The sequence below is a fragment of the Vigna umbellata genome, chromosome 2 (genome assembly GCF_029865625.1).
Source record: "Vigna umbellata cultivar VRB3 chromosome 2, Vumbellata_1.0, whole genome shotgun sequence".
Lineage (NCBI taxonomy): Eukaryota > Viridiplantae > Streptophyta > Magnoliopsida > Fabales > Fabaceae > Vigna > Vigna umbellata.
The window spans coordinates 53,078,544-53,093,280 of NC_142166.1; the positions used below are offsets into that span (position 1 = coordinate 53,078,544).

The window sequence follows — 14,737 nt, forward strand, 5'->3', positions numbered from 1 at the left end:
TTTATATGTTAGGTTGAAGAGTATATATTATTGCATATTTGTCAATATTGTAAACTCATGGACAAACTCACATATGTTTAACAAAATTGAAAGACCAAAATTTTATATTATATTTAATGTTAGCTTTTGATGATTAAAAAATGAAATAAAGCTTTTAATAAACTTAAATTTGTCATAGCATGTTTCTTATTTTAACCTTGTATTTAAATAAAGATGAATTTTAGATTTTGATGTCATTTAAATACATTGAAGTTTTTATCTTGTTGCAAATGTTTTATTTGGGTAATGATGGATTTGATAGCTTGAATATATTTAGTTGTTATGTGATCTTGAATGCAAAAGCCAATACTATGAGAAAAGTGTTTGACTGTCTTATTAAGCATTTGATGAGAAAAAACTTTATTTATAATATTTACATTGTTGTGAAGTTTTTTCGTAAAAATAAAAGTTAGTTTTTCTCTCTATGATAGTTTTTCTTTATATTTTAAAAATCTCTTTATTTTATGTTAAATAATGTCCATGTTCCTTGTTCTAGATAGGTAGAGGATATATATTGTATATTGTATAATATGTATATTGTTCATTGAAAATACTCGTATAATAATACGTATATTGTAGTGAAACTTTTCAAGAGTTTTTTGGAAGAGAAATGTATGTAGTTCATATTGAGTGATGTTGCTCTCTTTATTTACTTTACATAGGACTTGTCAAAACCTCTGTGAATATTTTTTTAACAAATAAATGTTGCTCATTTGGTTGCATCCTCTCACCTACAATGTGAAAAGCTTTGGAAAATATAATGAAAAGTGGATAATATGTTTAATAGACTTCATAGCGTATGTTAAGGCATAAACAATGTTTATATGATTAGACACAAGTCAAAACGTGGACTGCACTACCATAGTCTAATAATCCAACTTGAGAGATGAAACTTTCGTGAAGTTCGTAATGATGATAACTTTTAAATCAATTTCAAAGACAATGGTAACAAAATCCTTAGAGAATATTGATAGATTAACATGCATAAAGTATGAGAAAAAACTTGAAAATACGAGTAATATTCTTTTGTGGAGTATTGGTATCATGGCTAAGGATGTTTCATTAAATAAAAAAAACATGAATTTTTATAGGAAATTTATTAAAAAGGGTATGAGAAAAACTTTGACTAAAAAAATAAAGTTCTTAAGTTTGTCTATTGTAACTAACATTTCTTTCATATAAGTTTACTTAGCAAATTTTCAACAATATTTCTCTCTATAAAACTTCTATGCACCTCATTAGGTGGTTCCAATATCAACTTACACCATCATGTATTAAATGCTCAAAGCTTCACCAAAATCATCCTCATCCTTCCTCGTAGAAAAAAAGGGAATTACTCATTGCTAGTGTTTGGCAAGACAATACTTTGACGAGGAATAAAACAAAGAGGATAGTCACCTTGATCTAAACTTCATGTAAGACCCAGAAAAATTAAGTATCATAAAGGTGTTAGGCATTGACATTATTAATTAAAATCAGAAAAGATAAGTATTATAGATTAGGAGTGTAACACAGATGGTTAGAACTCTTAATTATAGATCGATGGTCATGCGTTTAATCTCTGTTGTGTGCATAAAATACGTTTATTTATTTTAATTATGCTACTTATTAACGTAATGCAAAAATGACATTTCATGTCTAGCATTCAACGTTTACATTGAAAAAAATCAATTTTAAAAATGACTGGTGGTATTGTTGTAAATAATTCTCCTATTTAGATGTTGGAAATTCCCACATTCATACGTCATATTAACTCATATGTTGCAAACTTGGTTTCCAACCTTTGAATAACTCAAATGGTGTCTTTAAGACGACCTTGGTTGGGACTCAGTTTAATATATACACAGTCGTCTTTAATGCTTCAGTTCACAAGAATTGAGGAATTTTTTTATTACTCCTCATACATCTCACCATGTCCATTAAAGTCATGTTCCTTCTCTCTGTCACGTCATTCTGATATGGAGAACCAGACATTGTGTATTGTGGCAACAATTCCATGTTTTTGAGGAAACTTCGCAAACGGACCAAGTGTTTGTCCATTCTCTGTGTATCTACCATAATACTTTTCACCTCTATCTGATCTCACAACTTCACCTTTAAAAACTTTAAAGGCATCCAAAGCTTCATCCTCAGAATAAAGTAAGTAGAGATACATATAGCTTGAGTAATCGTCTATAAAGGTGATGAAGTATACTTGCATTCATCTCTGGACAACAAATAATTTCCAACAGATTTGAACTCCTCTTGGCATCAATTTTAGACTTGTTAGTTTGCTTACCCTTTATGCAATCCACACAAGTCTCAAAATTAGTAAAATCCAAAGTATTAGGTACTCCTTCATTTATTAATTGCTTAATTCTCTCAATGGAGATATGTCATGATCTTCAATGCCACATTGTTTTAAATCGAATATGGGTCCTTGCCTAGTTCCATTCCAACCGGCAATGAAAACGAATACGGTGACATGAGAACTAGGCCAGGACCCAGGTTCAGTTTTGGATTGAAACGCTATAAGACATCCAAAAGACGCAAGTTTTTCTTACGAGGAAACTAGCAAAGGGAGAATGTGCTACTACGCTATCCAAAGACACGAGAAAAACTGCACCAAAACACAACGAAAACTCATTTTAATCGGTTCAAATGGAAGATAATCCATCAAAGACTAATTTAATCGAAGTAAAAGTAAGTTTAAACGGTTCAAAAGAGACAAAACACACCTGAAAATGCAATGTCGCGGAGAGAAAAGGCGAGAAGGAAGACAATGAAGTGCGCGTAACCGCATGTTCGATTTCTGTTTTAACAGCAAACAAGACGTCAGACGCAAAGGGGACATACGTCTATATGACGGAAAAAAAGAACTTTTCATCACTTGTCAGACATATACACGTCTGTTAGGAGGGACACTGACGTCTATAACATTATAGACGTCGGGTCCCCTTAACAGACGTCTATGTGTCCAACTTATTTACGAAAATGCCACCGATCAATTATTTAGGTTGATTATTTTGTGGTTCGACGTCTACTAGATGATGTTAAAGACAAATTTTGTACTAGTGATTGGAAGGTATGTCAAGTGGGTGACGGGTTGACGGCTAGGCTGTCGATAAAAAAGAAGAAAAGAAAAAAAGAGCATTGAATGAAGACCGTGCATCACAGCTGGGCTGTGAATAAGAAGAGAAAAAGAGAACAATAATGAGTAGTAGTGTTGACGAAGACGAAGACGAAGTGAGTGAATGAGTAAGATTATCCTCTGCGTTCCCTTGTTCATCTCGATATTCATTATTCTCTCTGAAAGGTAAGTAACTATGATCGGTTTAATTTCCAACAGGTTTCCTGTTCTTATCAATTTCTGCCCTTTCCTTTATTGCAGTACACAACTTCTTTCTCACCAACTCTTCTATCTTCTGTTCCATCTCTTGCTGGAATCTTCTATAGTTATCAACGACAGTATTTGAAAGAAGACGAGGTGAGCTTACCAATTTCTGCTCGTTTTCTATTTCCAATTCTTTTGGATCTCTCATCATTTAAGAGCCTTAAGAGAAATTCCAACAATAGATTGATTCCTAACTTGAGCAATTCTGTTTAGCAGGTGTTTTTAATAAAATTAAGTTAACAACTGATTCCTAACTTTAGCAATTCTGTTTAATAGGTGTTCTTAATAAAACTAATTTAACAAGTGAGTGTGATTCCTAAGAGCATATTAGCATATTTTATTATTTTTTGAATTGTTCTTTTTATTTGTTGAAATTAAAATATAAACGTGAGTAATTTCATTTTCAATTTTTTTTTCAGTGAAAAATGTTTTTCATTTCTAGTGTAATTTTCACATGTTTTTCTTCCTTTTTTTTATCCTCTTCTTCTACTTACTTTTTTTTATCAAACACATGATAAATTTTTGTATCAATTACATTAAATAACCTTTAGTTGCGATTAACTATTCCCGAAGTATTTGTATTCAAAGTATTTTAAATTGATAAATTGGTAAGTTTTGCGTATGATTTGAGAAATTAACCTGTTTTTTTACTAATAAAAATTTGTACTTATTTTAGTCCACAACTATTATTAGACAACTTTATTGAGTGGTGGAAAATTTGTTTGCCATTTAAGTATATTCACATTTGAATTTTTGCGTGGAGGAAGGCAAAACATTTTTTAAATAAATTTCATGCCGACAAAAAAAATCCATGTCAGAATAAAAAAAAGATAAAATAGTAGAAAATGTTATTTCATTTATAATTTTCTTTTAATTTTACTATAAGATTGTTTTTGGGCAATTTGAAAAACAAAACTAATCTTTTAATTTATAGTTGGTTTTTAATTGGATATAAAACTCATTTATTTTATCTTATATTTGTATTATCAGGTTAATTAAGTTGAATAGAGTGAAGTGAATTGATGGACATTCTGAATGATTTTTTGTCTGGAGTTTTGAAAGACGTGGCGTGTGGAGCGGTTAATCAATTGCAATACTCATTTTGCTTTAATAGTTTTGTTAAAGAGCTTGAAAAAGAAGAAGACAACTTGATCGAAACGAGAAGGAATGTAGAAGATCGTGTCATACATGCTCGAAGACAAACCTTAAAGAGTGCTCAAGTTATTGATAAATGGTTGGAGAATGCAAACATTGATTCAGAAAATGTGAATCGTTTGCTGAGAGAGACAAATGCCAAAAAGAGTTGCTTTTTTGGATACTGGCCAAATTGGATTTGGCGATACCGTTTAGGAAAAAAGTTGGCAAACAAAAAAGCAGACCTTCAAAAGATCATTCAAGAAGGCAGACAATTTATACAACTTGAACGCATTGCCTCAATTCCTTTGTTTAATGATGGAGGCGGATCATGAATGTGTCAAAATGCATGACTTGGTTCGTGATGTAGCGCATTGGATAACAAAGAATGAGAATAAGATCGTCCAGTGTGAACCGAAAAAGGATGTAAGTTTAGAGCAAGGTTCAATAAGATATTTATGGTGCGAGAAATTTCCAGATGGTTTGGATTGTTCCAATATTGAGTTTTTAACTATACAAACAAAATTGGAAGTATCGAATGGAATTTTTGAAAGAATGGGAAAACTTAGAGTTTTGATTATTACCAATAAATGCGACTATGGGTTGCAGTTGTCAACAACGTCTTTCAAAGCATTGACAAATCTGCGTTGTCTAGTGCTTCGATATTGGAAATTGAGAGACATCTCATTTGTAAGAGACATGAAGAAACTTGAAAGTCTTTCGTTTCATCGTTGCTCATGGCCTTCATTCCTTGACTTGCAAACTGATATTGCAGTTACACCACTTACAAACTTGAAGTTGTTAGAGTTTCAAAGTTGTGACATTAAAAGCAAGATTTTTGAAGAGATCAAAAGAATCCCATCTCTTGAAGAATTATACATTTTTAAACACACTTGGATGTATCACGAGGAAGAAAAGGTTAAATTATTCTTTAACTCGTTTAGTGTCCCCCAAACACTACAAAGGTATGGAATTATATTAGGATATGATTATTTTTATACTGAATATGTATGGCAAGAGTTTTCTTCTTATGAGAGAACTTTAGTACTTAATTATTTTGACATATCAAATGAGGTTATTAAAGGTTTGGCAAAAAAAAGCAAGAGTTATCTGTAGCAAATATTAAAGGAGGTGCAAAAAATGTAATTCCTGATATATTTCAAATTGAAGAAGGCATGAATGAGTTGAAAGAACTCATGATTCGTGATTGTGAAGAGATAGTGTGTTTGGTTGACACTAGCAATCATTTGAGTAAGATGGAAAATCTCTTCTCCAAGTTGAATTTGATGAGGATAGTCAACATGAAACATCTAAAAGCTTTATGGCATGGTTGTCAACCTGCCAATGGGTGTTTTGAAAAATTAGAGAAGCTGTATATAGAAAATTGCCCACAGTTTACATCTCTCTTCACATATGTCATTGCTCAAGGTCTGACAGAGTTGAAAATATTACGCATATGCAATTGTGACATATTGGAGTATATAGTAGCTGATGATGGCAAAACAAAAAAGAGTGAAGATAAATTCACAATTGAACATTCTGTGCAATCCAGAATTTTCCAGAATCTTCAACAAGTGGAGGTACATAAATGTGGAAAATTAAAACATGTATTCTCGGCCAGTGTTACAGGAGGCCTAACTCAATTGAAAATGCTTGAGATTATAAACTGCAATATAGAACAAATAATTGAGGATGCTTTTCCACCAACACACCATGAAGAAACAAATGAAATTGTTGAGGAAGATGACCATCAACGTTTTGAATCTAACCAATTTAGATTTTCGGCCAGAATCACTTCAATTCCATCAACACCCTCAGGTACCTTTTCCATATTGCATATCTCAAAAGAATGTTATTTTTTTCTTCAAATTCAATAAAGTTTTTGGTGATAGAATTAAATATCATTATTAGCTGATTATTTGATGTTTGAGTTTGTGATTTTAGTTCGTCAAGATCAATCTATTGAAAACAATAATGAAACTCTTAATTGACTAACATTTTTGTTATTAATTATAATTGTTTTTCAGGATCGTTTTTTCTGTCTAGCCTTACACTTCTTAAGATATATTCATGTCCAATGTTAGGCTCATTGTTTACGACATACGTAACTAAGACCATGACTTCATTGGAAAAATTGAAGATATTTGACTGTCATGGTTTGAAGTATATAATAACTCCTACAAGAGTCAAAAGAAATAAAAAGAAAAACATGGCTGAAAATGAGCATGAATTTGAAAGTGATCTTTCAATGTTCTCAAGTTTGAAAAAGGTAAGTATCAAGAAATGTGAAAATTTGGAAGTAATATTTCCTCAGTGTATGTTGAGATCCCTACTAGAGTTGAATCATCTAGAAGTAAGTGGATGCGAGGAATTAAGACAGATCATTGAAGAGGATTTGGAGGATAAAAGGCTGTCCAATATCGTTTCTCCAAAACCATGCTTCCCCAAACTAGCATCATTGCTTATTCAAGAATGTCACAAGTTGAAATGTTTCACCTCTGTATTTGTATGCAATGATCTTTCCAACTTGAAGATTCTAATCATAAAGGGACCCATTGAACTACAAGAGTTTATTTCATGCGAATACGATGAGACAGGAAAGACCGAAGTTAAACTTTCACAACTGAAACTTATAATATTTATGCATCTTTCAAATTTTCACCAAGAGACTATATTTTTAAATGTGAAGCATCGCATTATCCGCAATTGTCCAATACTCTCTTTGACTTCAACAACTACGCCAGAAGAACTCCAACAAAATTTTCCTTTGAAAGGTAAAATACTATGCATGGATATGTTGTTGCAAACATTACATGTTACTATGGATACTTCATATATAAACGATTCATAGTGATTTGTGCTTAAATATAGTTGTGAAATTTGAAATCTTCAACTAACATTTTAATTGTTTATAGAATTTGAGCATAACTACATTTCAAATAACCATCCTCAAGTGCCAAATCATTTATGTTTCTTTGTTCCACCTAAAGAAAATATGTACAAATTAACTATTTAATTCATATTTCAAACCAAATATTTGTAAAAAAAAATCACTAGTATTTTTAATTGTTTACACGTTAATTTCTTTTCCATTTTTTTTAATTGTGACAATATAATGATCATTCATGGAATATTGAACTTGCATTATTTTTTGTCCTTGATTATACACTTGAGCTACAGGTTTGGAAGACACTAAAATTTCTTCCTTGTATATTGAGTCACTGATGGATGAAATTAAGGAATTGGATAAAGTTTCTACAAGCAGCAATACCACTGAGTTGCCTTCTTCACAGGTCAGAACTAATCAACCTGTCCAACTTAACCTTGTGAATTTCAATCATAATAATAATTGCTTCACTAAAATTTGACAAACTTCATTTCATTTTTCTGAGACTCAATTCATTAATTGAAAAACAGTCTTTTCATATATAATTACTGTTATTCTAAAAAAACTGACTTATTGAGATGCTCCTTTTCATATACTTTATCATTGATTAGATCAATGAAAAGTCAGATAAGAAATTTATCGAGAAAGATTATGGTCCAAAGGAAGTGGCTCCTACAACTTCAATAAATTCAAAGGTGGATGGTAAGTCTAATCATGAAACATATTCACAGGTAAATGCACTTTATTAAGCTCTTCTAAATATTTGAGGAAGTGAATGACTCTCAACACTTTTTATCAGTTAACATTCATCACTTCATATAGGAGTTGTTGGGTGGAAAATCAACGACTGGATCATACTTCACAGACCAACAAATTCCACTTGGACAAACTCAAAGTACCATCAAAATGACATCAGACCCGCAAGCGATGGAGCAAAATTTTCCAGTCATTTCTTCTCCAAACATGACTCAGGTATTTACATATTTTCTTTTAATCTTCTGAAAATGATACATTAGTAAACTACATGATGGTAGAAATTAAAACAACCACAACTAAACTTCACTTACTAATCAATCAACATAACTTTTGGAAAAGCGTACTGATGAAATAGAGGCAAAAAACATTGAAAAAACTATGACATCTGATAAACTTGCAATACCAACTTCTATTTTAGAGGTAAGAAGTTCATCTCAAACTTGTATGGTAACTCCCTTGCATAAAATACTTTTACTTGTAAACATGGTAATATACACAAATGTGGTACCAATACATGATGTACATTATGAAACAAATGTTTTTAAAAAGTTATAACTTTAATTATACAAAAACATTACTTTTCCATTCATGATGAATAGAATACTGAGGAAAAAGGAAGAGAAAGGAGCAGAGGTGGACCTGCAACAGAGGGAGCTACAATTAAAACCTTTCCAATTGGTAGAGATAACATTAGCTTGGTTAATGGTGTTACAATTCACAAGTCAAGCGGTGCAAACATACTTCCACAAGATTCCCAGGTTGTTAAACAAGATAATGAGATGAATGAAGACAAGACAGAAATAGCACCATACAAAACTATCAAAATCCAAGAAGGGGTGAACTTGTTGGATAAAACAGAGGGAATAGGAATTGTTTCCCATATTGACGTTGTGGTTACTCCAGGTTATTGCTCTTTTCTTGTCTCCTGTCCATCTTATATATATATATATATATATATGTATATATATATATATATATATATATGTATGTATATATATATATGTATGTATATATATATATGTATGTATATATATATATATGTATGTATATATATATATGTATGTATATATATATATGTATGTATATATATATATGTATGTATATATATATATTTATGTATATATATATATATGTATGTATATATATATATGTATGTATATATATATATATGTATATATATATATATGTATGTATATATATATATATATGTATGTATATATATATATATATATATATATATATATATGTATATATGTATGTATATGTCACGTACTTCTCAAACGTTTTACAGCTTTTGCAGATACTCGTACAAGATTAGAAAAGTATAAGCACTTTGTTGATCTCAATGATTCACAAATTTCTCTGCTAGTGGAGGCGATGGAAGCATATCCTTATCTTTGGAATGCGTGTGAGAAGTTCACCGATCGCTTTCGAGCTTGGATGTTGAAAACATTGGCAGATATGTTGTTGTTCCTTCGTAGTGAAAGTGTTGCAAGTGTTAATCCTCATAGAGAAAAGGACTTCCTTAAACTGTGTGATGAAGTTGTTCAACTTGGATTTGAGAGGTCGTGGGTTGATGAAATGCGTCAACGTGTTGTGGGAAGGGATCCTAAGTTGGACCATGCAAGGGCAAAAATGAGTGAGCTTCTTAAGAGACATGACCATTTAACTGAGGAAGTAGATAGTATAAAGACGCCAATCGATGAACTTCTGAAGAGACATGATCATTTAGCTCAAGAACTACACGATATGAAGAAACAACTTACAAGTCTTAATGACTTTTTTGATGTTCCGAAAAAATGTTTCGACTTTTTGTGATTAGCAAACACTTTAGTTTTATGCATTTTATGTTTCTCCTTAGACATACATTTCGTCTTAGAAGAGTTAGAGCAAAGCAAAAAGTTGAACGGTGGTACAACACGTGAATAAAGGAACGAGTTCAAGCTCGAAGAAGCGAGAAAAGATAAATTTGAAAAGGTTTAATAGCCAATTTAGTCTCCACTTTGGTTGAAAAATCTCAATTTAGTCCCTCGTTATAAAAGTGTTTTACATTAGTCCTAACTTTTAAAATAGTGGGTCAGATTGGTCCTTTCTGTTAAATATAAGTTAACGAAATTAATGGATGATGATGTGACACAGCTTAAAGCTAAGCTTTAAGCTGTGTCACATCATCATCCATTAATTTCGTTAACTTATATTTAACGAAAGGGACCAATCTGACCCACTATTTTAAAAGTTAGGACTAATTCAAAACACTTTTATAACGAGAGACTAAATTGAGATTTTTCAACCAAAGTGAAGACTAGATTGGCTATTAAACCATTTGAAAATAACTGAGGAACTAGATAGTATATAGATAGAATTTGCAATTATTTAGTTCTGAACCCGGCCTCTAATATACTTAATTATAAAAATTAAGTATTTTAAAATTTTATTCAATTTTTTCTATATTTAGAAGTAACATTTTCTTTTGAATATATAAATCACTAGTATGTATAAATCATCTTCTCTTTCATACGAAAAACCCTATGATTAATTTCATAAAATAATTCTTTACCCACAAATATTTGTATGAAAGTATATGAATTCACCAAAAAAAGTTTAAACAACTAAAAGTTGATGGATTTTCATCTGAAAAGACAATATATATATATATATATATATATATATATATATATATATATATATATATATATATATATATGGAATATGTATGGAATATGTATGGAATAATATATAGCTTAATTATTAATAAAATATTTTTTTTTGTAATTATTTTCCAACCAAACAATTTTTTTATTTTATCTTTATCAATATATTCATTTTGTTATTTATATTTTATAATTATTTTTAATTACATATAATAAATCCATTTAAATTTGAAATTAGTATTAGAGTGTGAGTCACTCTATTTACTAAAAATTTATAATAATCACATTCTTTTATCAAGATATTTAACAACACCATGTGCTTTTTGTTTATTTTTTTAATTATTATTTTAGTCACTTATATTATACTATATCTACATTTATTTATTTTCCTTAACCTTAACACCAAATTTAATTGGACATAAAGCAAAAAGTAAGAAGCCATTATCAAAAGTGATTTTTGCATGAGCGGTGACAATACATTTCGTCACGCTTTAGAAACGAGCTCGTTAATTTATCGTTTGAAAAATGCTATTTCTTCGTTCACAGAAATCTCACTCTTCACCTTCTCACAAAACGTGATTCCCCTTTCCTTAGTCTAAAATCACAATCCCTAAAAAAAACACATTTTCAATTTACGGTAATCTTAGTGTATTCCACTAATCCCTGCACGCACGCAATCAAATTGCCTTCAAATTCTATTGCTTTGCGTCCACAACCAAACAATTTTTTTAAGCAAAGAAAAATGGTTCACACTTCAGATAGCATTGTCTTTTACCCGATGCGCATAAATAGAAGGAAGGGGGAAGAAAATGGATTAAGGCGTGAGGGGTGAGAGCGAAAACAAAGCGCTGTTGACCCACTCGCCGGAAAAAACGGTTAGTTATTTTCCGGCGAGCGTGGAGGAACGGTCGCGGGAAAAGAGGGAAGAGGAAGAGAATGGGGAAAAGGCGATTGGTGAGGTTTGAGGAGTTGCCGACGTACCTGAAAGACAACGAGTTCATCTTGGATCATTACCGGTCGGAGTGGTCCGTGAAGGAGGCATTGTTGAGCGTCTTCATGTGGCACAACGAAACGCTCAATGTTTGGACGTGAGAATTTCTTCTTCACTTGTTTATGCGTTGTTTATTGGGAATTTCTTCTTGCAACCTCTTTTTTCTTCTTGTTCCTTACACTTTCTTAAATTTTAATTATACTTACATCGAAATTAACTTGGGTATTTGGATTGTGTAATCCAGAAATATTTTTAATTATCATCATGATTCAAATGTACATTTTAGATTATGTGAATCGTAATATAAATTTAAAAAACATTCAATAATATAAATTATATTTTGAATAATATACTTTGTGATCAAATTTACATTCATAATTTTACATATAAATTTGAAATGCAAATTATGTTTCCTTGAAACAATATGTAATATATGTAATGTAAATTTATACTACAAATTCTACCCTCTGTAATACAAATTTAAAAAAAAAAATGTTTCAAATTATGTTTCACCAAATTGTAAAATTTTGAATTTATATTCCAGATTTATATAATCCATAATATAAATTTGGAAGTCATGTGAAATTTTTTAATAAGGGATAACTAAGTAAGATTATGGCACAGTGTTTTCTCGTCCAATCGTTTTGTTCTGCTGCGAACACAACATGTTTGTTTCTTTGTCTGTTATTGGTGCAGGCATTTGGTTGGGTTTCTTATATTTGCGGCGTTGGCAATGCTGGGATGTTGTTTTCCGAGTATCTTCAGGTATGATTTAAGGGTCTTTGTTTGGAGAGAATATGATAAAGATGAATGAATGAATGAAGTGATGCGATGCTACGTCGTATTGTAGGGTAGGGGCGATGGAGATGGAACTCTTTATTATGGGAAAGGAATTCAATGGTTCTCTTCCGATCACTACTGGATTCTTGGTTTGTTTTCTATTTATTTAGAGCCTAGTATATTTTTTTTTCAAAATTGAAAATAATTTCTCCAGTCCAATTTCAAATAAATAATTTACGTAAAATTAGTATTTTAATTAGTTAAAAGCTTTTAAGATAATTGGCTAGAGATGTTATAATTTTCTGATTTTGGAAACTACAATTGGATGATGTATATGTGGGGTTAATAGATTATTATTAACAAGGGCGGTGAAACACAAATCATCCATCTTTACCTCAACTCCATCTAACACCGACAAAATAATACTTTTAAATTCGGGAAGGTGCACAAAAGTTTAAAAGAGGTCCATGGAAAATTTTCCTATTAACAAATACTATAGAGATTTAAATTTAAGTTTGATGATATGTTTAATTTCTATATGTATTTTAAATGTTAAAATAATGTAAATTTATATTTTACTTAAGTTTTTAAAATCTCACATCTACGATATTATATTTATATATCATTATTATAATAATTGAATTAATATCTAGTCGATACTAGTATAGTTTTTGGTAACTAGGTTTTCTAACATATTCTTTAAAATATATTTTATCTGCTCCAAAACAACTTTAGTCTTTTAAGCCATTTTTCAATAACTACATAAAATTAGGAGTAACCAATGCAAAATCACTTGTGTTAAAAATAGATACAAAACAATAAAAGTCAGGAATAAATTTATATTAATTAAATATTTTTCTAATCAACGTGTAAAAGTTTTAAAACTATTATTATTTAAAAATAGAGCAAACACCTATTATTAATTTTTTTAAAGAAAATAAAACTGTGACAGTCACTCTTTACATGATAAACTTTTCATGCATAATTTTGTACTTTTTAATCGATGATAGTAGTGGATTGGCTTGGATGTATTAGAGAGTCTTCTGACATTACTAAATTGTTTTTTGCATTATGTTTGATTACTTTTATGATAAACTTAGTAATTCATTCCATGTTGGTGATTTTATTTATTTATTTAATTATTTTCAGAATTCGCATTTGAGCTACTTATTGGTACCATCTATCATTCCTGACCTGGGAGATGGCGCAGAAGCAGAAACAATTCCTAGATGGCCGTGGTTTGTTTTCTTAGCTGGAGGAATGGGCTGCTTGGCTTTCAGTAGTATTTCCCATCTAATGGCATGCCACTCAAAATGCTTCAACCTGTTTTTCTGGCGTCTAGATTATGTAGGAATTTCTCTCATGATAGTTTGCTCCTTCTATGCTCCAATTTACTATGTCTTTTTCTGCAATCCTCACATAAGGACATTCTACTTGACCTCAATAACTGTGTTTGGAGTCCTCGCCATCATCACCCTTCTCGCCCCTTCACTTTCTTCCCCTCACTTGCGACCCTTCAGAGCTTGTTTATTTCTCTCCATGGGATTTTCAGGTGTCATTCCTGCAGTTCATGTTCTTGTGACCCATTGGGAGCACCCACAGGTTGTTGTTGCACTAGGATTTGAGCTTCTAATGGCCATTCTATATGCCACTGGAGCTGTGTTCTATGTCACTAGAATACCAGAGCGATGGAAGCCTGGGGCATTTGATATTGCAGGTCATAGTCATCAGATTTTTCATGTTTTTGTTCTTCTTGGGGCGCTTGCACACACTCAAGCCACGCTGCTAGTCATGGAATTTCGACGGAGATCGCCCACATGTGCATTTTAGAAAAGTTGGCATCATTGTTATTTTTTGGTGATTGTTTCCGATTGGATCATCATCCTTCCAAAAATGGCTAACTTATTATAAGCCGCCACCAGTTGATGTAGATATTAATTCAATCATTCTGTAATGTTAGAAACAGAAAAGTTTAATACACAGCCTTTCAAACAACCAGTGCCAATAACGAAGTTTAAAAATGTGAACCTAATTCAAAACAGTTTATTAAAATAGGAATTTGAAGTAAATCATCGCTCCGTCACTATCAAACCCGGAATTTTAGTGCCAAACACTGTCACCGTTTA

The 14,737-nt window shown here is 31.2% G+C and overlaps 1 protein-coding gene across 4 annotated transcripts; it reads left to right on the forward strand.

The window, feature by feature from the left end:
* The first annotated feature begins 3,126 nt into the window (after window positions 1-3,126).
* LOC124834510 (heptahelical transmembrane protein 2-like) lies at window positions 3,127-14,618 on the forward strand. Of its 4 annotated transcripts, XR_015784479.1 has the most exons (11): window positions 3,127-3,334; window positions 3,410-3,505; window positions 4,403-6,364; window positions 6,574-7,320; window positions 7,727-7,839; window positions 8,045-8,164; window positions 8,256-8,405; window positions 8,789-9,092; window positions 12,528-12,596; window positions 12,682-12,760; window positions 13,761-13,821. XR_015784479.1 is itself a non-coding variant. In XM_088107525.1 (9 exons), exons 3-9 carry the CDS (start codon window positions 5,722-5,724, stop codon window positions 10,005-10,007), a joined length of 2,604 nt encoding a protein of 867 aa, XP_087963651.1. In that variant the 5' UTR covers window positions 3,127-3,334; window positions 3,410-3,505; window positions 4,403-5,721; the 3' UTR covers window positions 10,008-10,051. The 4 variants fall into 4 exon arrangements, 3 of the variants coding, with proteins under 3 accessions (XP_087963651.1, XP_087963652.1, XP_047165174.1); XM_088107525.1 differs by lacking the exons at window positions 12,528-12,596; window positions 12,682-12,760; window positions 13,761-13,821 and adding an exon at window positions 9,481-10,051; XM_088107526.1 differs by lacking the exons at window positions 12,528-12,596; window positions 12,682-12,760; window positions 13,761-13,821 and adding an exon at window positions 9,490-10,051.
* The last annotated feature ends 119 nt before the right edge of the window (window positions 14,619-14,737 follow it).